At 43.3% G+C, this 24630-nt stretch overlaps 1 protein-coding gene across 1 annotated transcript in view; it reads left to right on the top strand.

Annotated features, from left to right (window-relative positions):
- Positions 1-24630, top strand: part of PIGS (phosphatidylinositol glycan anchor biosynthesis class S) — a 48369-nt gene that overhangs the window by 19298 nt on the left and 4441 nt on the right. Inside the window, exons 6-11 of the mRNA XM_075854269.1 lie at positions 9785-10019; positions 10121-10263; positions 12129-12243; positions 12527-12672; positions 18115-18215; positions 18345-18555. Of these exons, the coding sequence (XP_075710384.1) occupies positions 9785-10019; positions 10121-10263; positions 12129-12243; positions 12527-12672; positions 18115-18215; positions 18345-18555 (951 nt within the window). The remainder of the gene's footprint in view (positions 1-9784; positions 10020-10120; positions 10264-12128; positions 12244-12526; positions 12673-18114; positions 18216-18344; positions 18556-24630) is intronic.

Below are 24630 nucleotides of genomic sequence, written 5' to 3'. Positions count from 1 at the left end.
TTGGAGCACTCTGCGTGGTCTTTACCCGGTTTAGGGATCAGCATAATGTGAGAGTGCAGAAATGTTTGAGGGATGGAAGAACCCTGCAGGAATTCATTAAATAACGAAGCCATCCGTGGAACCAAGATCTCCGCAAAGGTCTTATAATACCCATATGTAAAGCCATCTGGCCCAGGGGCCTTACCACTATGGAGGTCCTTCAGTATATCAAACAATTCCTCTGCAGAGATCGGGGCATTCAGGGATGAGAGCTCCTCGTCTTTGTCTAGGAAGAGTACAGGAAGAGAGATAGGCTTGTAGCGTTTCCCTCCGACGGGCTGGGTCAGGTGGTAAGGTAGTCGGCAAGTGGTATAAGGATTTATAATAGTCATGGAAAAGTGTGGCTATCGTGTCTGGGTGATGCTGAAGGATGCCCGCTTTATCCCGCACCGCCTGTGGAGTACGAGCAGTCGCCTGATCCCGCAATAGTCTGGCCAGAAGCGAGTGCGCCTTATTACCTTTGTCATAATTCCTTTTCGTATATAGTAGTGACTTTTCTACCCCCTTCATAGCTAAGTCCTTGAGTTGTGCTCTAGCCTCTATCAATTTCCGTAGTGTCTGGACCGCCGGTTTAATCCCCATTTCTCTCTCCAGCTTAGCAATTGCCCGATGGAGAGCCACCCGTTTGGCCCTAGAGTCTCTTTTCAATCTAGATCCCATTACTATGCATTGCCCCCTCATTACCGCCTTATGCGCTCATTAAGTGCATAAAATTCCCGCATATGTCCGGCCAGGCCGTCCCTAAGAGCAGGGGACTTAATCAAAGTTTCGTTTAAGCGCCAATGGCATACTCTCGTGTTTGGTTTCCCTATTTGCAGGGTCACAGAGACTGGAGCATGATCTGACCAGGAAATGGGGTCTATATCCGCCCCCTGGAGCGAACGGAGGGCAGGGACATTACCAAAGAAATAATCTAAGCGCGTGTGAGTGTTGTGCGTATGGGAAAAGAAGGTATAGTACCTATCACCTGGATGATCCACTCGCCACAAATCATAGAGCTGGTGCTCCCTAATTAGTTGCCTTAAACGTGTAGAAAGTCCTGTAAGGGTGGGTGTCGGAGTAGCGTATGTAAGAGAGACCCTGTCCATGGACGTGGAGAACGGGAAATTAAAATCTCCTCCCATCAGCCACGCACCCCTAGGAAGCTTCTGGAGCTTGGAGAGGAGTCTACGTAGGAATGGGATCTGCGCGGTATTAGGGGAGTAAACGTTACATAAAACAATGGGCTGACCAGACAAAGTCCCCTCTACAATAACCTATCTGCCTTTCGGATCTAAATGTGAGGTGTGAACTTGTATGGGGCAGGTTGCTGCTATCAAGATGGCCACCCCCTCCCTTTTACGACCTGACGAGGCAGAGTACACAGCAGGATACGCCCCTCGGGCAAAATGGAAAGTTCCGGAGGAATCTAAGTGTGTTTCCTGCAGAAAAGCGACCTCTGCTCCAAGCGATTTCAGCTCCCTGAGAAGTAAGCGTCTCTTCACATTGGAGTTGAGACCCTTGACATTAAGTGTGACAAATGTAACCATGGTCAAAGATGTATGAAAGAGCAAAGAATGATGTGGAAAGTGCGGATGTGTACAGCTCGGTTATGTCGGGGCCAGTCCCATGTCGATTTCAGAGCAAGCAGTGTTCTACGGCGTCCTTCTACCTTGGAGGTTCTTGGAGGATTCACTGTCGTCTCAGGTGTTATTTCGGATGAAAGTAGGAGGGAAGGGAAAGACACTGGGGTAAAGACGTACCAGGGAGACAATACACATCTGCAGTGAGAACAAAGAGAAATGCATGAGATCAATGTATTTCAAACAAACTCAAAAAGTACTACCAGGGAGAATACTATACCCCTGGGCGGGTGATATTAAAGCAAAAGAAAACTGGTAATACAATATTACCCTTTGCAACTCTCTCTAAAAACAGAGGGAGAACTGCAAAATAAATTACCCCTATCAAAAGAGGAGGTCGGGTCTCAACAGTCGAGGAACCTAGTACAAAAGTACATATAAATACGTACAGGCCGAGAAAACAAAAAGGGGGTGAATGAGCCAAGTGTATCCAGGCCAATCGCACCCTGCCACAATTTATGTTAACGAATTAAAGAGAAGCAATATAAAAAAATAATATATATTCCTAAGTGCATTTTTTAGCCTAGGATAGTGCAACTGGTGAAGGGAGCAGCTGGTATGGGTGACCAGGCTCCGTCACATATTACGGAGGTGCCGTGTATCAGCGCAGCGTCCATCAAATCTGGTCTCGGTGAGCTTCGGCTAGATTGTCGTCTTGGGGAGGTCCTCTGCTTGTTTCGGACCGACTGCCAGACTGGAGGCGGAGACGAAGGCGGCAAAGGAGTCTCCCAATTCTGCATCTTGGGCGTTGGTATACCAAGGGAGTCACAGAAATGAGGCAAATCCCCTGGGTACCTCAGGGTTGCAGAAACACCATCTCTTCGGGCTGTGAGGGAGAACGGGAACCCCCATCGATAAATAATATTGTGATCCCGCAGGGTAGCGGACGAAGCAGACGTCTTTTCTGTAACGTAATCCAGGAGAGATCCGGGAATAGCTGAATCGGAGCACCGGCATACTCCAGATCTTTATGCTGACGGGCTTTAAGCATAATGTCCTCCTTTAGTGCGGAAGTCCTGGACACAGCAGATGATATCTCTGGGCTGAGATGTAATAGACTTTGGTTTCAGTGCTCTATGTGCTCTGTCAAGCGGTATCCGGTTAGAGGAGTGTGCTCCCAAAAGGTCGTTAAAGATAGTCTCTAACACGATGGGGAGGTCTTCAGACCCCGAGGGCTCCGGTATACCCCTTATCCATATATTATGACGGCGACCCCGGTTATCCAAATCCTTCAGGTGCAGTTGCATATCTCTAATGGACGCCAGCTGGGAGGACACCGAAGACTGTATCACAGAAACATGGCGTGGTCATCTTCCAGGGCCTCCACCCTAGTAGCAATCTGCTGTATATGCTGAGACACCCCCGCCAATTCTGAGCGAAAAGCTGCCTTCACTTCTTGTATCATACTCTTAAAGTCCTCTTTAGTGGGCAACTGTGAGAAACATTCCCTCCACATAGGAGGCACATCTGAGGGCAGCGAGGCAGAATCCTCCAGGTCAGAATCTGAGGCATAAACAGGGGCCTGGGCATAGGGGGTCAAAGATGGTGTATCCCCCAGATCGTCTCCCCTCCCCGGCTGCTGGATCGTGGGCCGTTGGGGTTTAGGTGCAGGCCAAACCTGCAGGGCCATTTGTGCTGAGGGCTGTGTCATTGGTGGTTCAAGCGGCTGTACTGGGGCCTCTGACTGAGCTGATGCTCCACGTGGCATGGCCTCCATTGCCCCTGGGATAGGGGATCTCCCTCCCTGCTGTTCACAGGACGAGGTGGAGGGCAGCATAGGGGGGCTGAGAGGGTGGATTTTAGCCATCCGGCTATTCAGCTTACCCTGTGTGTGGGGAGCTGCCTCCTCTCCCTGTCCGGACATTTCCCCGTCCTGCCGACACGAGGCTGTCCAAGATGGCCGCTGCTGGGGCTGAGGGAGCGGCGTTGCTTGTCGCCGAAGAAAGTAGCCGTCTATCGTTGGTGCAGCGGTGGCAACCTGCTGCAGGGGTGAGTCCAGACCCTTGGGGTCTTTTTTTCCCCATATGTGGCACTTTTCTCTGCTGTAGGCTGCTAGTTCTGTGTGGCAGGGCACGGAGCTCTTAGATTATGCGTCCGGCGCCATCGACTGCTGGCCACGCCCCCCAGCGCAATTTAAAAAAGAGTGTCTTCAAACTTTATGGTCAGCATTTAAAATCTAAACTGCATATGGGGGTGAATGCATTGACAAGTAGCCTACGCGTTTCGGATGTATCGCACGTCCTTGCTCATGCCAAGTCGCATCTACTATAAGCAATGCTTTTGTCAATCGCCTGTTTTCGATATTCTGTTTTTATTTTCACATTGGATTTTATAGTTTTTGTTATGCACACCATACATGTGTATCCACCAAAATAGTGAGAGGGCAGCATTGGTATTTGCTAATACCGACAGTACCAGCCAAAATAACATAGATTTACAGGATAAATTCAGTGAATTGGGAAAAATCTCTAGCACATGAAACGAGAATTTGGGGGGATTTGACAACCCTCCAAAAGACATGGTTCCTAGAGGTTTGCAACTCTGAAAAATCCCCACTTTTATGTATTGAGATGAATTTACAAATGATTGAAACTCTCATAGAGCGTTTTCTTAATCTCATGAGACTAATCATCAATCCTGAAGAAATTAAACTTGCGGAATTGCAACTGAACATCAAAAATTAAATATAACAAGCTATTTTCTATTCTACCTGAATATGATGCCTTAAATTCAAGAACCAACAAACACATTTTACAAATGGAAAAATCCATTATGGAAACTAAAAGATCCAAGTTTCAGCGAGATTTACACGACTACGCACACGATGAGGTATGTAATTGGGGTAAAAGACCGGGCTCGCAATAGGGTTAAACCTATATTGATAAACCACCGAAAAAACAAAAGGAACCACTCAGGTCAACATAGAGCGAGTTTCAGCTCTACGGAACATGATTCTACCGATGGGGGAACTGAAGGTTCTGAAACAGACGCTTTGAGAGTGAGCTCCAACCGACAAATGCAGAACAGGAATAGATACCCATCAAATAACGGGGGAAAAGAGGTGGCAGGAAACAGAGATAATGGGCACCAAGCCGTCCCGCCGCCTCCGGAGTTGTCGGAATTGAATATGCAAATAGATGTAATCAACCTCTCATCAGTCCCCTTAACTGCAGACCAAATTGAAGTATTATCCTTTGGGTTCAATTTTGTTCCGGATCGGGACTTTGATAATCTTTACCACCTTGTTTGAATTACAAAAGTTATGACATTACCAGGGGAGAAAAAGTCGCACATAATATTACAATTCGACATAAATCCGCTCTTAACACTGCGTAACAACACATATCATAATTAAGATGGCAGACAAAGGGCGATGTATCAGTCATGGATAAAACCATGTATAACTCTCAAATCTTGGCTCTCGAGACACCGACATATATAGACAACCTGATCTCAATCCTACTATTGTTTTTCAGTCCACACTTAAGAACTTACTGAATGAGGGATTAGTATTGGGGGTAATTACCCAAGAACAATTTGATGGTAGAGAACCCAGTCATCCCAATCTTAGATGCCCTCCCTAATAGCCACAAAGGTGTTGTACCTCCGCCAATGCGGCCCATTGTATCTGACCTGGGGTCACTGACCGAGGGGCTGTCGGAATGGCTGGACTCATTGCTGCAGCCTCTCCTTCAGAGAGTACCAGGTTACATACAAGATACACGTGACGTTGTACGTGGTTTTCACAATAAGATCTGGCACCAAGGCTCCGTTTGGCTCAGTTGTGATGTGGTGTTGTACACCGCATTCCACATAACGTGGCTTTGAGGGCCTTCAATCATCATGTATCCAAATATGGCTCCTATAGTCAGGACTTACAATTGTTTATCAGGGAATTCTTACACTTCCCGATGACCCACAATTATTTCCAATACGATGGTCGCTTTTATTTACAGCTGAGGGGGGTGTCAATGTGGGTGAAAATGTTTGCCCTCGTCCAATCTTGTAATGGCTTGGTGGGAGGAATTTGTCATATTTTCCCCTGACAACCCCTTTCGCCAGGATGTCCACTGGTATGGCAGATACATTGATGACGTCCTCCTCAATATGGGCGACGTGTCTGCCATACCAGCGTTTATCAAATACATCAACTGCAATAATTGTAATCTTAAAGGGGTTTTCCCACGAGAGACATTTATGACATATCCACAGGATCTTGCATTCCAACAGTGGTCATCCCAGGCACACCATCATGTCCGTTCCAGTGGGTGAGATGATTAGGGCAAAAATAAATTGCAGTCAAAAAGAACATTTTGCCAGGGAGCAGTCAGTGATTTGCCAGAGGCTCAATAAGAGAGGTTATAAAAATTGGGTCTTAAATCCAGCAAAATCTTTAGTTCAAACTAAAACGAGAGACCATCTCCTGTTCACTGAGAAGTCAAACAACACACGAGGTCCCAACAAGCCTACCCTGGTGTTGCAATATTGTAGCCAGTTATCACATATTAAAGAAATTATTCCGAGATATATTCCTATCCTCATAGAGGATGCGGGATTGGACAAAATCCTGAAACATGGATGTGGAATTGTTAACAGGAGAGCTCCAACTTTAGGCAATTTACTGTCACCTTCTCTATTCTGTTCCTCCAAAGGCAAAACTACGTGGCTACAGCACAAAGGCTTTTACAAATGTGGCTCTAACCCGTGCAAGGTGTCCACATATACTCGACCATGCAAAGAATTTTTGTAATTCCAGTAAAGATAAAAATGATCCATTGCAGTAGCGAGTATATAGTCTATATCATCGAGTGCACCTAATGTTGTCTGATGTATGTCGGCTGCACAACCAGGAAGTTTAAAACTAGAATCCGGGAACACTTCGGATACATTAGGAACCTGACCATCCAGAATATTTCACATTCTGCCCAGCGGTTTATTTCATGCCACAATAGATCTACCAAATTTGTCAGTACATATGCCATAGAGAGAGTCAAAAATCGAATTAGGGGTGGTAATCTCAAACGTGATATCTTGGATAGAGAGGCTTTTTGGATTTTCCTTAAAACTAGGTTTCCCATGGGTTTAAATCTAAAAAAGGAACTTATGTTCTATTATTAAGTTGTGCTTACATGTTGTCTCTGGCACATTTCTGATTCATGCGTTATGATTTTATCCTCTCATGTGACCCAAGCTACTAAGTGATTTCTTTAGTGGACATTGGAGCCCCAACCTGGTGGCTGTCCGTAATACACTATGGGTCATACTTTTTCCCTAGCTGCTAATGCAATGTAGGGGTTTCGGATGAGGCACACCGCTTATTCAGTTAGTATAGCCTGTACATTAGATTGCATATATTTCGCTAATTGACTATAACCTACATACATACCAACAGATATTTGTGTTTCATTTGAACATATCTGTTATTTCTTGTTGAAATTTCTGTACAACCCATGATTGCGACTATACCAGACCTTAGTTGGTGTGTACTATAGTGGGAGACGCTGAAAGGCATTTATTACAAGGTTCTATGCTAGCTCACTTACTTTCCGAACTTGTTCATATTACAGAAACACATGGGATTGCATGCACTTCTAGTGCGACATAAGTTACATTTCCAAGAGACCTACACTAAGATCTCCGTTGTAACCTGTTCTTTCCCATATATATTCTAGTTCATCCTTTGTCAATCACCTGTTTTCGATATTCTGTTTTTATTTTCACATTGGATTTTATCGTTGGTTTGTTACGCACACCATGCATGTGTATCCACTAGATCAGTGAAATCTAGGAGAAAAATAAATCTTTTTATTTCCTTTCCTCGTCCACTGCACTTTATTATTACTATTTTATTTTTGTCATGCCACGTGTGTGCGCATTCACACTGGCTACGATTTAATGGCGTCATACAAAGTATGTGAATATTCACACTAGCTACAATTTACCTTGGAAGGTGTTTTCCTGTTCCCTCTCACTAAGGTGATTTTTAATTCTTCTCCTGGTTTTTGACACATGACCCCCTCCCACCCACTCCTGTTCCATTGGACGTGGGGCTAGGCATGGGAGAATCCTCCTTTCAATTTGCTGGGTATAAATGCATGGTATTGCTTATAGTAGAGGCGACTTGCCATGAGTAAGGACGTGCGATACATCTGAAACGTGTAGGCTACTTGTCGATGCATTCACCCCCATATGCAGTTTAGATTTTAAATGCGGACCATAAAATTTGAAGACTCCTTTCTTTTTTTTATTGCGCTGGATCCAAGTTTTCTTTTTCATGCCTGTTACCTCATCGTGGCACACTCTGACTCTGATCGGTGAGCTGGAGGATTCCTCCCACATTTATTTTTTTTATTGTTTACAAAGTATCTGTCACCATTGAGATCAATGGTGATGCAAATGGAAGCTATGATTTCTGTTTGCCTTTCCATTTGGGGGGTTCCACTGACGGAAAGCTCCAACGGAACCCCTCACCGGAAAGACCACGCTGATGTGAACAGGCCCTTAAACACAGGAGTTAGATACTTTTTCTTCTTTTTGGTTCACAAACCACCAAAAATTGTTGTTAATGATCTGATTGACATATCTGGCTGCATGAAGGGAAGAGTGCCCACCTGGCTGGGCGAGGTACGTCACTGCCATCTCTCGCAAGGACAGTGTTGTGCCGCCGATAACAATGATTTTTCTGGTGCCACAGTCAATCAAGATCAAAAATAAGCAATCGTTTATAACCACAAGTGGTCATCTGCTTCATAGCTTGTTTTGTAATAATAATATAGATATTTAGTATCTGCTTAGATCATGTATCATTATCCATCTGTCAGATTCTGTAATTTCAGAATTTTCATGTGTCAAATTCTGTGTTTTGTCTAAACTGGCTTATCTCTATATTTGCATCTACTTTACATTGCTCAGAAGTCCGTTGCGAGAGAACTTTTTCTCAACCTCTTGTTTTCTGTTCTATTCCTTTGTACAAGGAAGTATTGTTTTATTTTTGTCACTAAAAGAAGAACTGACTATAATATGTGCTTCAGTATTGCATGTGTTTATCCCGGGTTATTACAGTATTGCATTTGCCCTTGGTGTGATAAGGCCGCATTCAGACATGGCAGATTTGCGGTGTGGATTTTGCGAATACGCAGCATGTCCTATATTGTTGCCGATTTCCCTTTTTGCAGTGCAAAGGGTGAAATCCAATAAGAATCCACATGTAGCACGTCTTTCTCTGAACTTACACTTAAAGGGGTTTTCCCACGAGCGACACTTATCCCCTATCCACAGGACAGAAACACATTGAGGTTACTGCCTATGCTTCTTTATATTTTGGCCAGAGATATTGCAATAACTGGGCCAAAATTGTTCTGGAGATCAGATATGTAACGTGTGAGCTGGACATCCACAGTGCTCTGTCTTATGGTGGGTCAGTCGCACAGTCTGCCATCTATTTTGGCATGGATTTCCAGTGCACGGGCTTTTACTGCCATCTGCTCTTCAAAGAGATCAGTGACTTCCTAAAGTGTTTTCTGCACCTGCCTGCAAAAAGAGAACGCGCTGAGGCATCACAAATTTAATGTTCACTAAACACTTGCTGTGCACATAGCCTAAGAAGGATTTCTTAAAGGGGTTTTCCCAGAATCTTAAATTATCACCTATCTACAGGATAGGTAAGAATTGCCTGATTAATGGGGGCATCCCTGCTGGGTCCCCAACCGATCGTGGGAACGAGGGTCCCGAACTACGAGTTTCAACTCGCTGCGATCGAGCATGTGCATGCTGCTCCATGAAATGTCTGAGAATGAGGGAAACAGCCAGGCGCCATACTTGACTGTTTCTGTCTTCCCCATAGACTTTATATGGAGCACCAGCGCGCATTCTCGACTGCCGCCCCATTCAATGTCCTCCTCACTGGTCGAGCAGTGAGAAGGAGATAGCGGTTTGGGAACTCCGTTCTGATGATCGGTGGGGGTCCCAGCAATGGATTAGAAAATGATCACCTATCCTGTGGGTAGGTGATTCTTTAGGATTCTAATAAAACACCTTTTAGGTATCTCTGTTCCTTCTTTGGAAACTTAGTGGCAACTCTTTTTGTGGACTGGCAGTTGAATTTCTTATGTTTCTTTTCCCAGGGGGTCAGTGTCTACATTGGCAAACATCGAAGATCATTAATAAAGCTTACTTTGGATCCGTCACTTAGTACTGAAGAAATCCGCAGTACATTGTACAGTAAACTAGACCGTGTCATTCAGACTATGTCATTTACAGAAGAAGCTATTACCGCTGCACTGTCTGATAGAATCTCCACTGATCGCTTCAATAGGGATGACTTTGAGAACAGCAGGAGAGCGTTCAAGTCCAGTCCAGGTACAGACAGTCTGTGGACGTTTCACTGCTTTGTACATATAGTGCTGTATTTAGTATTCATCTGCTGGATGTATGACCTACATTGATTTGTTCTGTCCTAGGCTATGAGATCACTTTTACCTTGCTAAATCCAGATCCAAAAGCCCATGATCTGAACTGGAACATAAGCTCTGCCTCCGACCAGTATATTCAGCCATTCCTGGAAAAGTTGCAGCCGGTCGCTAACTTCTCTGTTGATTCCCAGGTAAGTGTGTGAAAGATTGGTCACAACCATAAATCACTCCACAACCTTAATGGGGTTGTGTCATTAGATGTCCATTCATTTAAATGGCTGTCATGTAATACTTTCCCCCTGTCATGTTGAGACAACCCTTTTAATACCTCATTTACCTGAATTAGTGCATATACAAAATTGGGTTTCGACTTTGTTTCATGGCTTTATAGATCATTTTTGGAATTTCAACCTTTTGCTGCCAAGGACGTATGGAATACGATATGAATTTGAACGCTTGCCGCAACAAAAATATGAGGGCTTAGATCTTGGTGTCGCATTAAAGTGGGTTGTCCAGTAACTAAAAATTGATAGCCTATCCTGAGGATAGGCTATCAATAGCTGTTGGGTCAGGGTCTGACTCCTGGGACCCCCGCCAATCTGCTGTGTTGAAGGGGGTGCTGCGCTTGTATGAGTACTGCTTCGCCTTCATTTCTACTGCTTCGCCTTCATTTCTACTTGTTCGACAAGATGTAGCGGCGATTCACAGTATTGCAGCCGTCTCCTGTTGAAGTGAATGGGAGAAAAGGCTGCAATACCAGTGAATCCTGCTACATCTGTGTCGATAAATCACAGTGAGCAAGTAGAAATGAAGGGGAATAGCACTCGTAGGAACGCTGCACCCCTTTAAAACAGCTGATCGGCGGGAGTCCAACCCCGGCCCATCGGCTATTGATGGACTATCCGGAGGATAGGCCATGAATTTTTAGCGACTGGAAAACCCCTTTAAAGCCCAGAATCTTGATAAATAATGTTAGTGTTAAAGCTCTAAGTGCAATATTCGGGGGCTGAGCACTAATTTCAAGTCTCGGAGCAGGATTCAGTTTTCCGCTCTGTGTCTGTGTACGGGAGGGGGAGGGGCTGTAAGTGAGGGCAGGAAGAAAGATCACAGCCTATTACTGTAATCTCTCCCCCTGTGCAGCCTCCAGGGACATTGGGAGAAGGGGGGATATATGAACTTTTCTTCATGTTATTACACACTTATTAGTCAGGTTATGTGTCCCCTATCACATTTGGGGGAGGGGGGCTTTTTTCCTACTACAGGGGTGAGCAGTTGCATTTACCTAATCAGATGGTTTGTTTATTGACTTCGGGATCATGGAGATTCTTGGTCTTCCGTTTTGGTGATTATGTGAAGACTTGTGCATGTAGATGTAGCCATAAGTGGTTTGTATGACCTCTGCACATCGTGAAGTTTTATTTTTCGGATGCTTTGTGTATCTCAGGCTCTGCTTGGCTCAGGCTTTTGTACAAAATGCATACAAAACCATGTTTGTGGCTGAACGTTACATTTTGATCCAGTTTGGCGGACACGCACGCACAGTGATCTATAATCGCCTTCTCTCTAGCCTTCTTACTAGTACCTGTGTGCATGAGCGAGCACCGCTGTCACAGGGGGAACTGTGGGTGTCACGTGACGACACCGCGTCACTGCAGATGTGGGGGGGAACGCTGGGGAATTGTCGGAGCCTGTCTACATTTCTAATTAAGCGGATCTCAAAGGGAAATGGAGATCACTAAAAAGTAAATTTACTATAAAAGACAAAAAACAAAAACAGCCAATGATCCTGCTTTCCAACAGAGAATGTGGTCCGGTCACTTAAGCACGATTTATTTGATGGGATAACCCCTTACATGATTTTTCTCCAAAGGAAAATCTTTGTTTTGTCAAATTGATAAAATTCCAGTCAATCATTTGGGAGACGGGTCATGTAGTATTTGGTTTCCCTCGTAGCAGTTTTGTGATCTGAAAATGTATCGCTATATTATAGTTTTACTGTTGCTCTTTAGATTACAATAAACGTGATAAAATATGCGCTTCTCTGCTTACGTTTCAGATCTTGTATTACGCTGTCCTAGGTGTCAATCCTCGATTCGTGAAGGAAACTTCAAGCTACATTCTGAATGCCCACAACCTGCCTCATGTAATTAACCCTGTAGAGGCAAGACTTGGTAAGAACTAATCCTGATATATTTGACATTTGTATCCGTACGGTTGCCTACTACATATTTACTACAAACATCGAATACATGGTAAATTGAAATCCGCAGTGTCCCTTTTTATCCCATCAGCAGACGGGGGTAGCAAGATTATTAATGGAACACTCCCCCTTGTAAATTCAATGATTCCAATAATAAAGTTTCAGGGGATCGTTGCTCATGTTGTACATAAATAGTGAGACTTACTGCCACAATATATAAAGATATTTCTTATGAGTTTTATGTGTTTTTATAGGTTCTAGCGCTGCCTCTCTGTACCCTGTCCTGAATTTTTTGCTGTATGTCCCAGAATATTTCCATTCTCCCCTGTACATCCACGATAAAGATGGGAAGAGAGTGTCTTCTAATGCGTTTCACAGCCCCCGCTGGGGGGGTATCATGGTAAGTGCATGTACAAAGGCTTGGAGTAAAAGGTACATTTAATAAAACACATTTGGTGTTTTTCTTTTTTTGTCCACAGACTTGAAACTTTGGGTTACCCACATTCAGTAGAAAGCTGCACAGTAAGAAAAAACACTGCCAAAATGCACATATAAGTACTTCATAATTTTAGGAAACATGTCTAGGAAATTGTTCCTATCACGGAGTCTATGAAAAATTGCATCTTGGTACTACATGTACTACAATTGTACAATTTTTAAAATTGGCAAATCTGTGACAAAATCACAAAGCGTGGGATCTGAAAATATAGCGGTATTTCACCGCATTGTGCAAAATGGGATTTTAAAAAAATCAGCTTTGTTACAATATCACTTATAGCTGCTGTGGTGTGTTACCTAAGTGGCCGAAACGTGCCCCAAACGGTACATGCGAGAGGACCTTTAATCTCTTACCTGCTTACATTCAGGTGTGACTGCACTTAAAGGGTTTATGTTATGATGTCAAATTGATGGCCTAGCCTTAGGAGATCTCTTATCTGATTGGGAGTCCAAATTTCAGCACCCCTGTCGATCAGCTGTTTAAAGAATCTGCGGGCTTCCCCTTGGTTATGTACACGGCTCCATATTGCATAACGCCACCACATTAGTCGCAGCTGTGCACATTATCACAGCTTTGCCCATACACTTAATTAGGTCTGGTTCTCCTTGCAGGTCGCAGGTTTTAAAACTCCCTTGTGCAATAGGTACAGCCTGGAAATCGGGCTTTGTATGGCTGTCTTGAATAAGTTTTATATGACCGGGCTTCCTTTTTTTTTTTTTTTATAGGGTTGGTGACCAAGCTGTTAAATAATTAGAGTGTTCCCTAAATAAAAATGAGAAGTTGCAGATTTATCTCAATCACACACACTTAGCAATTCTGGAGATTTTGCTCTAAAACCAAGGTTTATGGAAATCTAGATAAGTGATGTGACTTAGGCTCTGTTCACATCTGCGTTGGGGTCCCGTCGACTACGCTATTGGGGTCCCGTCAACTACGCTATTGCTTCCGGCAAAACGACGAGTCCGGTGCACAACAGAGACAAGCGGAAACCACTGGCACCGGCTCCGTCACAATTGAAATCAATGGTGATGGAATCGGAAACCTCAGAACGTGACCCCAACGCAGATGTGAACAGAGCCATAATCTATTAAATGCCACGCAGCAGAACTGGGAGAATTTAATATGTGGGTACATTATCAAGCTGGCGTGTCTATTTTATTTTTGTTTGTGTTTATTTAAATAAAGTAAGGCTCTGTTCACATCTGCGCTAGTATTTCCGTTATTCTATTCAGTCATAGGAATAGAATAATGAAAATGCCGGAAACATCAGATCCATCAAGTGACGGACGCCAACGGCACCCAGTGACTTTAATGAGTTCTGTTGGGTTTCCGTAATATCTGCAGGACAACATCGAGCTTCACGCTGCGCTATTTTAACCGGCAGATACGATGGAGCCCCCGACACGGATGTGGACAGAGCCTTAGTTACTCTTCTTAGGCTCTGTTCACATATGCTTCCTGGTTTACGTTTAGAACAGATACAAGGACGCAGTTCTGGTTATACAATTGATACCACTGGCTCCCGATTGACCCATGGGAAATAAAGTTGATACAATTTCACAATCATATGGGAAGTCAAAAGTGTAAATTTGGCCATCATGCTTACAAGCTTCGGGTTGCCCAGTCTTATATTTTACTGCTTTCAATGTTTGCATTTGATTGGTAGACTCATGTTCACCTTTTGAAAACCAAATAATAGATCGCTATTAGCCCCTTAAATGGTCACTGTCGTTTCAACAAACTTGTTCCCATATTATGGGCAATGTAACTTGAAACAAAAATGCAATATACTTTATTGACCAAAAATTGTTTTCCTTTTGCAAAATCGCTATAAAGTCCCGGCCACTAGGTGTCTCCCTTCTTTATAACTTGCCACTGCCTGTTGTCAGGATAAATCTGTCTCTAGCAGCAGAGGCGCCAAGACGGGTTACAGGAAGTGGAGGCGTGTCCTAGTAGGCGTTGCAGCTCTCCTCTCTCTCATAAGACATGCAACAATAACAGAGAGGAGGGGTTTTAGGGTATGTTCACACGCACTAATTACGGACGTAATTCAGGCGTTTTTGCCCCGAATTACGTCCGAAAATAGCGCCTCAATAGCGCTGACAAACATCTGCCCATTGAAAGCAATGGGCAGACGTTTGTCTGTTCACACGAGGCGTAATTTACGCGCCGCTGTCAAATGACGGCGCGTAAATAGACGCCCGCGTCAAAGAAGTGACCTGTCACTTCTTTGGCTGTAATTGGAGCCGTTATTCATTGACTCCAATGAATAGCAGCGCCAATTACATCCGTAATGGACGCGGCGTTCAAGCACCTGCACATGCCGTTACGGCTGAAATTACGGGGATGTTTTCAGGCTGAAACATCCTCGTAATTTCAGCCGTTACTGACGCCCTCGTGTGAACATACCCGAACAGCTGAAGCTGCATCTTATTGGACATTGCATGACCGCTCCCCAAGGGAGACGCTGTGCATCCTGGGAAGTAAGGGAAAGGAATTTTCAGCACAGACAGTGCTGGCAGAAGGCTGAGGAGAAAGTACAAGATCCCTAAAATCGAATGGATGCCAAAAAGGAGAGCGACAAAATCAGCACATTTTCTATCTTTATAGGACAGTAAGGGAGATCCAAAACAAGTTATCGTTTTAGGGCACAAGTGCTGCAAGCCCATGCTTTTGCTATGGTTCTTGATGAAATGACCATTACGCTTTAAGGATCAAACAAATTTTGGCCTAAAGGACCAAGAGAATTTTTTTTCGTTTTTGCCTCCTCTCCTTCCATCAACCATTTTTAAGGCGATGTGGCTATTTGAGGCCTTGTTTTCTGCAGAGTGAATCATATTTTTTTTAGGTGTCGTTTTCTGGTACACTTTTTTTTTTTTTTAGTTAGAGGAAATGGATACTAAAGCAATTCTGCAATTTTTTTTAAATTATTTATGGCGTTCACTGGTAAAATTAATAGAGTGCATAACTCGATTGTACAGCTCAAGATGAGTGTGGGGATATATTATAAGTATAGGTTTTTTATGACTGAAATTAAAATGAATTTATTGAAACCCAAAAAAATGTTGCAGTGTGAATTTTTGTATTAGAATTTTCTTTTTTTTTTCTTTTTTATTTATTTTGTTCTATTAGAGGACATTTTACTTTTAACGATTTTGTTTTAATAATGTAGTGTCACATGTCCCTATGATTACATTACTACCTATGCGTGTAAAATGGACAGGCATCTGTTAGGGCACACCTAAGGTATGCCTTAACAGACACTATTACTAGTCAACTCTGGGGCCCAGGACTTTTAAGATTTCCCTGTCAGCCCCGTTGACTGCGTTGTCAGGGCAGACAGGTACTGGACAAAATCAGCCCTCTTCTTTTTCCGTACTACGATCAGCACTGATTAAGAAATTACAATACCGTCCGTTTAACCCCTGAAGTACCATAAACACTTGCTGCAATTAAAATATAAGCGTTAGAGCTTTGTTCCAGTGACACAAAATTTGCCCGTGGTCGTGTGATGGACACACAGGTGCACGGTTCCCTACAGGAGAGAGCTCTGATGACTTCACTAAGTCTAAGGCCTCATTTACACGAGCGTAATATACGCGCGTGCTTTTCACGCGTGTCGTACGCACCTATATTACTCTATGGGGCAGTGCAGACGATGCGTGAATTTTGCGCAGCGCGAGTGCGTTGCGTAAAACTCACGACATGTTCTATAATCGTGCGTTTTTCGCGCATCACGCACCCATTGAAGTCAATGGGTGCGTGAAAACCACGAAGGTCGCACGGAAGCACTTCCGTGCGAACTGCGTGATTCGCGCAAGAGCTGTCAAACTGAATGTAAACGGAAAAGCACCACGTGCTTTTCTGTTTACAAACATCCGAACGGAGTGTCTTAGACATGAGCGAACCGAACTTTACCGGGTTCGGCCGAACTCGTTTTGACCGAACCCGGCAGGAGACAGTCACTGTGCAGGGTGCTGAAAGAGTTCAGCACCCTGGACAGTGACTTCCGATTCCAATATACGTGAACGTGTAAAAAAAAAAAAAGTTCTGACTTACCGATAACTCCCGGCTTCTTCCTCCAGTCTGACCTCCCGGGATGACAATTCAGTCCAAGTGACAGCTGCAGCCAATCACAAGCCAAGCACAGGCTGCAGCGGTCACATGGACTGCCGCGTCATCCAGGGAGGTGGGGCCAGATGTCAAGAGAGGCGTCACCAAGGACGCGTCACCAAGGCAACGGCCGGGAAGTTCTCGGTAAGTACGAACCTCTTTTTTTTTTTTCAACAGGTTACTCGATATGGTGATCGGAATGCACTGTCGAGGGTGCTGAAAGAGTTACTGCCGATCAGTTAACTCTTTCAGCACCATGGACAGTGACTGACGTCGGCTAGAATCATCTCTATGATGGCGGCTGCGCGAAAATCACGCAACCGCGCATCATACACGGATGACACACGGAGCTGTCAAGTGCCTTTTGCGCACGCAAAACGCTGCGTTTTTTGCGCGCGCAAAACGCACACGCTCGTGTAAATGAGGCCTTAGGGTGTATTCACACGTCATGGTTTTTGCAAAATCGTGACAAAACATTTCGGTTTTGTTGTGATTTTGTAAAAACACAGCAAAAAAAAACCAATAGGACTTGGGCTTCATTCACATCTGCGTCGGGACTCCGTTCATGGGTTCCGTTGGTGCTTTAATTCGGGAACCCATGAATGGAATCCAAACAGAAACAACCGGAAACCATAGGTTTCCGTTTGCATCACCATTGATTTCAATGGTGACGGATCCGTTGAAAAATGGTTTCCGTTTGTCACCGTTGTGTAAGGGTTCTGTCTTTTGACAGAATCAATAACGCATTAGATTATGGTATTGATTCAGTCAAAACAACGGAACCCTTACACAGCGGTGACAAACGGAAACCATTTGCATCGGATCCGTCACCATTGAAATCAATGGAGATTTAAACGGAAACCTATGCTTTCCATTTGTTTGTTTGGATTCTGTTCATGGGCTCCCCTGACTGAAGATGTCCAAACGCAGATGTGAATGAAGCCTTAACTGTGTGAATACATCCTTACTAGCTGTGCATTTGTGTTAGGCCCTCATAACCAGGACAGATTTTTATCCACTGGAAGTAAACATTAAAGGTTCCCATTGCATGACAGCAAGCAGAGATTTTAAAAACTGAGGATTTAAAAAAAATTGTAATGGAAAATTGTGTAACTTTTCATTACAAAATGAATAACTTTTATTTACAGAAACCTGAATACCCTTAACTGTATATATGCGTTACTCGTCAATGTCTAATAACGTTAATAATCAAGTATAACTGATTTCCAGGTGTATAATGTGGATTATGGAAATCCAGATGATTTGAAATTCCCGGTATATGTTGATATTGATATGGTGAAAGTGATGGAAGTTTTTCTCACACAGTTGCGGTAAGCCACATCTTTCTATCTTACATGGAGATACTCTCTTAGTCATCTCTGGTCTACATATAATGAACGTTCTGAAAACCGCATTGATGGTTTTTATCTTTTCTTTATATAAACGGTCTTTACCCCCAGGCTGCTGTTGGGTATATCAAAAGCTTATGTGTCTGAGAGCTGTCAAATAGAAAATCCAGGGAATGAAGGACTGACTGACTGGGAGCTGGATAAACTACTTTGGACAAGAGCTGTGGAAAATATTGCTACTGTCACCACCACATTGACCTCTTTGGCTCAACTTCTGGATCAGATCGGAAACATAGTGATCAATGATAATGTGGCCTCAGAGGTGAGTCCTACAGTTAAAGGATCTATTCGGTCTTAAAAGGGTTGTCCAGGATTAGAAAAAGATGGCTGCTCTCCCTCAAAAACAGCGCCACGTCTGTTCATGGGTTGTGTCTGGTGTTGCATATATTGGGGCTGAGAAGCAATACCACACACAACCTGTGTACCAATGTGGCGCTGTTTTTGAAAAAAAAAAAAAACAGCTATGTTTTTCTATTCCTGTACAACCCTTTTAAGACCATGAAGGGGGATACAATTGCACAATGATATGCAACACATGGGAAATAAAGATAAAAATGAAAATATGGTTATCATACTGAGGCCTCATTTACACGAGCGTGTGCGTTTTGCGCGCGCAAAAAACGCTGCGTTTTGCGCGCGCAAAAGGCACTTGGCAGCTCCGTGTGTCATCCGTGTATGATGCGCGGCTGCGTGATTTTCGCGCAGCCGCCATCATAGAGATGAGGCTAGTCGACGCCCGTCACTGTCCAAGGTGCTGAAAGAGCTAACTGATCGGCAGTAACTCTTTCAGCACCCTCGACAGTGAATGCCGATCACAATATACACCAACCTGTGAATAAAAAAAGATGTTCAAACTTACCATGAACTGCCTGCTTCCTCCAGTCCGGTCTCCCGGCCGTTGCCTTGGTGACGCGTCCCTCTCTCGTCATCCGGCCCCACCTCCCAGGATGACGCCGCAGTCCATGAGACCGCTGCAGCCTGTGATTGGCTGCAGCCTGTGCTTGGCCTGTGATTGGCTGCAGCCTGTGCTTGGCCTGTGATTGGCTGCAGCTGTCACTTGGACTTAACTGTCATCCCGGGAGGTCGGACCGGAATTATCGGTAAGTCAGAACGTCTTTTTTTTTTTACAGGTTCATGGATTTTCGGAGCGGAAGTCACTGTCCATGGTGCTGAACCAGTTTAACGCTTTCAGCACCGTGGACAGAGACTGTCTCCTGACGTCGCGTACCCGAACATTTTTTACCGGTTTCGGTCAAAACGAGTTTTGCCGAACCCGGTGAAGTTCGGTGCGCTCATCTCGAATTTGACACTCCGTTTGGATGTTTGTAAACAGAAAAGCACGTGGTGCTTTTCTGTTTACATTCAGGAGTTTGACAGCTCTTGCGCGAATCACGCAGTTCGCACGGAAGTGCTTCCGTGCGGCATGCGTGGTTTTCACGCACCCATTGACTTCAATGGGTGCGTGATGCGCGAAAAACGCACGATTTTAGAACATGTCGTGAGTTTTACGCAACGCACGCGCACTGCGCAAAATTCACGCATCGTCTAAACAGCCCCATAGACTATTATAGGTGCGTACGACACGCGTGAAAAGCACGCGCGTCGCACGCGCGTATAATACGCTCGTGTAAATGAGGCCTTACAAACAAGTCTGGTTGCCCAGTCTTATTGTCAAATCCACTTTGTATGTTTTACTGCTTTTGAATGTTTGTATATGATTGCGAGACACGTTCACCTTTTGAACACAATTTTACACTTTAGATATAGTTATAGTCTACAAAAGAAGTTGAGTAAGTTAGTAAGTACTTAACTTTGCTTATTTTGTACTTAAATGATACTGAGCAAACTTTGTAATATATCTTATTAGAGAAAAATATCTTTCTTATCAGCCACCTCCCATCCCCCCATCCTAACACTACACTCACTCTGTATTTACTGCTAAATCAGTCTCCTCAAGATGAAAACGACTATCGTCTCACTGAGGTATCCGGTTACAGATTGAGAGAGAGGCAGAGAGAGACACAGACGCTGCTGCAGCAGCTTCTAATAAGTGTTCTATCTTACCCCAGTGCTGAATAATGTGTGGAGCAGGATTCTCCTCTTCTCTGTGTGCAGCGTTTAGAAGGCATGATAGCAGTTAGGCTCCACTCACTAGCTCAGAGACCACAGAGTTAGAGAGAGAGTCTGCAGAGGGGAAAACTGCTAAATAATCAGAATACAAGTCCATATAATGCCAAGAATTAGTGTTATTCCTCATTGTACACACATATTCTGAAAAGTCACCTGAAGCAACAGGTAAGCTTTACTTTTCATTGAAGTCTTAATGTGTGTTCCCATTTAGAGGTGCATTTACATTTCTGACAATTGCTTCTTGGAATTGGAACAGCTGAAGAGTTATGATTCACTACAATATGATGCCAATTTTAATCAGTACTGTACAATGTATGTCTATACCTACAAAATGCAACTTAACAGAATTTGGCTCTATACAGATACTGATCCAGCAGGGTTGTTTGGCATACGTGAGCCCAGTAAATTAACTTCTTGATGTTGATGGAGTATTAGACATGCTATATTTCAAGAGAAGCACAATATAGGTATAGCAATGTATTTTCCAAATTACTCATTACTAATAGATCAGACACAGATGTAAAAGGATGTTCAAAAGTGAACCAAAGATTTTATCCTGGTAAAGTTCTTTCTGACTGTAGCAGGAGAGGTACAGTAGTTATAAATCTTGCTCATTTATCTTTCCATCTGTTTCTATCTATCTCTGCACATAGTAGATTTGGGTTAAAGAGTAACTAAACGTTCAACAAACTTCCGACATGTCCTACATGTTTACACGAGGAGTTGTGCTGATGTCAAATGATTTTCAGGGCAGCATAAAAGATGAATCGGCAGACGAATGAAAGTTTGCTTGTTCATCGCTTATCGCTGGCTTATTTACACAGAGCAATGATCGGGAATGTGCGTTCATACGAACAATCATTCGCTTGATCATTGGCCGTGTAAATAGGCCTTTAGTGGATGCCTAAAAGTGGAAAAATGTCTGAAAATGCTACTACAGATAACCCTTAAATACTAATAGGAAACGTATAACATTTGGAATTGGGGAGCTACTATATGTAATGAGTAATAAAAATAAAATAAAAAATCACTCACTATAACGCTTGCTTTTGATATTCTTCTTTCATAGACATGGCACTTTGCACTTTAGTAGTTCACACGCCACGCCACTATACTGCTCACAAGGTTAATTTAAATTACGGGAGGCCCCCGGCCAGTTGTGGTCCCTGATCTCGGCACAGAAGTTCCGGCTAGCTCGAGTGACATCGCTACTCATGAGCTATTTTTAGTTGGGCCACTAAAGGGCAAAAATATTTGCCGCTGCATTAAGAAAAGCCAACGGCGTGCTCTGACAAAGAAAAATGTACGTCTTTAAAAAGCCATTGCCGGATTTTGCCCCCTAGTGACTGAACTAAAAATAGCTGATCAGTAGTGTCCTCACTCGAGCTTGTACTTTTATGCTGAGATCGGGCGAATGCCACCTGCCAGGGCAGCCCCATTATTCAAGTAGACACAACATGAGCATTATGTTGTTGGCAGTTCTTACTAATGTAGCTTACCTTATTAGTACAATGTCCGATTAATTATTTACATTACTTTTAAAATCAATATAAGGCTAGAAAGACTAAGAGGGTGCTAGAGATGGAGACCAGGGAAATACTTCATGAAAAATTAACAGCTGAAAATCACTTAATAGGCATCACTTATGGTAGATGCATTATACACAGGTTTACCCTGGAGTCTGAGGGGCCCCAGAAAGGTCCCACTGCCCCCATACGAGTAGACCTGTACTATAAAGGATGTGTGATTCTTGGAGGGCCCTGCTAGAGATTTTGCATTAAGGCTCAGGAGCTTCACTTGCCATCTCTGCCTGCACCATCTGGAACACATAAGTGGTTGCAGGTTGTACAGTATGTTAGCGTTCGTCCCATTTATACACAATGGGCACTGTCAGCGCATCAAGTTCAATGGTTTGGAATACCCAGCTACTCTAGGTTTGACTTCTTCAACCTGGAAGAATTTAAACATCAAATAACGCTGTCATTTTTTTTTTCCTACTTCAGTTTTCCATTTATACAGGGATGGTGATGATATTCCTGTGCAATTTAGGTGGAAATAACCTCCCGACATGTTGTATAACTTGAAGCTTGGACCTGTGAGGATCCTCCAAAAGAAAGGGCCAAAAGTGACTGGCATTTAAGTGGTTTGCCTGAGGGAGGGGGGGGGGCGGCGGCGGCTTCCTTTATCACCCCTCAGGGGCCGGAGATTGCAGTCGCTGGCTGCCGATAGGTTGCTGTGGCAGACGGGGGACTAATCAAGGCCCCCAGGCCTGCCATGACTGTGTGCCTATTAGCCTGTGTCAGAGGCAAGTCCTAATAGACTGCCTGTCTGCTTTACACTGACAGGCAGTAATGCTTGGGTAGACTGAATATACCAAAGAACTATATAAAAGTGATAAAAAGATTGCATTGTTAAATCGCCCAGTGGGACTAAAAAAATAATTGAAATCGTTAGTTTATTTGTTTTTATGAAGAGGTAAGCAGAAGCCTAGACAGAGGGGCGCTGTGGATTTCGTGTTTTTGGACTTTGCAAAGGCATTTGACACTGTCCCCCATAGACGTCTAATGGGTAAATTAAGGACTATAGGTTTAGAAAGTATAGTTTGTAATTGGATTGAGAATTGGCTCAAGGACCGTATCCAGAGAGTTGTGGTCAATGATTCCTACTCTGAATGGTCCCCAGTTATAAGTGGTGTACCCCAGGGTTCAGTGCTGGGACCACTATTATTCAACTTATTTATTAATGATATAGAAGATGGGATTAATAGCACTATTTCTATTTTTGCAGATGACACCAAGCTATGTAATATAGTTCAGACTATGGAAGATGTTCATGAATTGCAGGCAGATTTAAACAAACTAAGTGTTTGGGCGTCCACTTGGCAGATGAAGTTTAATGTAGATAAATGTAAAGTTATGCATCTGGGTACCAACAACCTGCATGCATCATATGTCCTAGGGGGAGCTACACTGGGGGAGTCACTTGATGAGAAGGATCTGGGTGTAATTGTAAATCATAAACTCAATAACAGCATGCAATGTCAATCAGCTGCTTCAAAGGCCAGCAAGATATTGTCGTGTATTAAGAGGCATGGACTCGCGGGACAGGGATGTAATATTACCACTTTACAAAGCATTAGTGAGGCCTCATCTAGAATATGCAGTCCAGTTCTGTGCTCCAGTTCATAGAAAGGATGCCCTGGAGTTAGAAAAAATACAAAGAGCAATGAAGCTAATAAGGGGCATGGAGAATCTAAGTTATGAGGAAAGATTAAAAGAATTAAACCTATTTAGCCTTGAAAAAAGACGACTAAGGGGGGACATGATTAACTTATATAAATATATTAATGGCACATCCAAAAAATATGGTGAAATCCTGTTCCATGTAAAACCCCCTCAAAAAACAAGGGGGCACTCCCTCCGTCTGGAGAAAAAAGGTTCAACCTGCAGAGGCGACAAGCCTTCTTTACTGTGAGAACTGTGAATCTATGGAATAGCCTACCGCAGGAGCCGTCACAGCAGGGACAGTAGATGCTGTAAAAAAGGCTTAGATAATTTCCTAGAACAAAAAAATATTCGCTCCTATGTATAGAAATTTTTCCTTCCCTTTTCCCTTCCCTTGGTTGAACTTGATGGACATGTGTCATTTTTCAGCCGTACTAACTATGTAACTATGTAAAAAAAATATATATATAATATATATATAAAAAACAACTTTTTTTCCATAGTTTTTATTTTTTAAAAGTGTAAAACAAAGTAAACAAATATGGTATTGCCACAATTGTAACGACCCAAACAAGAAAGTTAACACGTTCATAAAATTGCATAGTGAATGCAGTACAAAAAAAACAAATGCAAAAAAAAAAAAACAATGGTGAAATTGCTGTCTTTCCATTCCCCCAAAATATAATAAAAGCTAATCAGTACAAGTCCCGTGTATCTCAAAATGGTACCAATAAAAATTCAGATCCTACAAAAAACAAGCCCACGTCCAGCTACACCGACGGGAAGATACAAAAGTCATGACTCTTGTAGTGCGATGATGCATGAACAAATTATGTTTTAAAAGTGTTTTTATTGTGAAAAAGTAGTAAAACCTAAAAAACCTATACATATGTGGTATCGCCAGAATCGTAGCAACCCATAGTATAAAGTTAACACATTATTTAACAACCCCCCTGTTTATACGGCTATGTCGACGGAAAAAT

This window comes from Rhinoderma darwinii, chromosome 2 (assembly GCF_050947455.1).
Source record: "Rhinoderma darwinii isolate aRhiDar2 chromosome 2, aRhiDar2.hap1, whole genome shotgun sequence".
NCBI lineage: Eukaryota > Metazoa > Chordata > Amphibia > Anura > Rhinodermatidae > Rhinoderma > Rhinoderma darwinii.
Note: the sequence above shows the minus strand (reverse complement) of the source record. Positions and strands in the feature narration are given on the sequence as shown.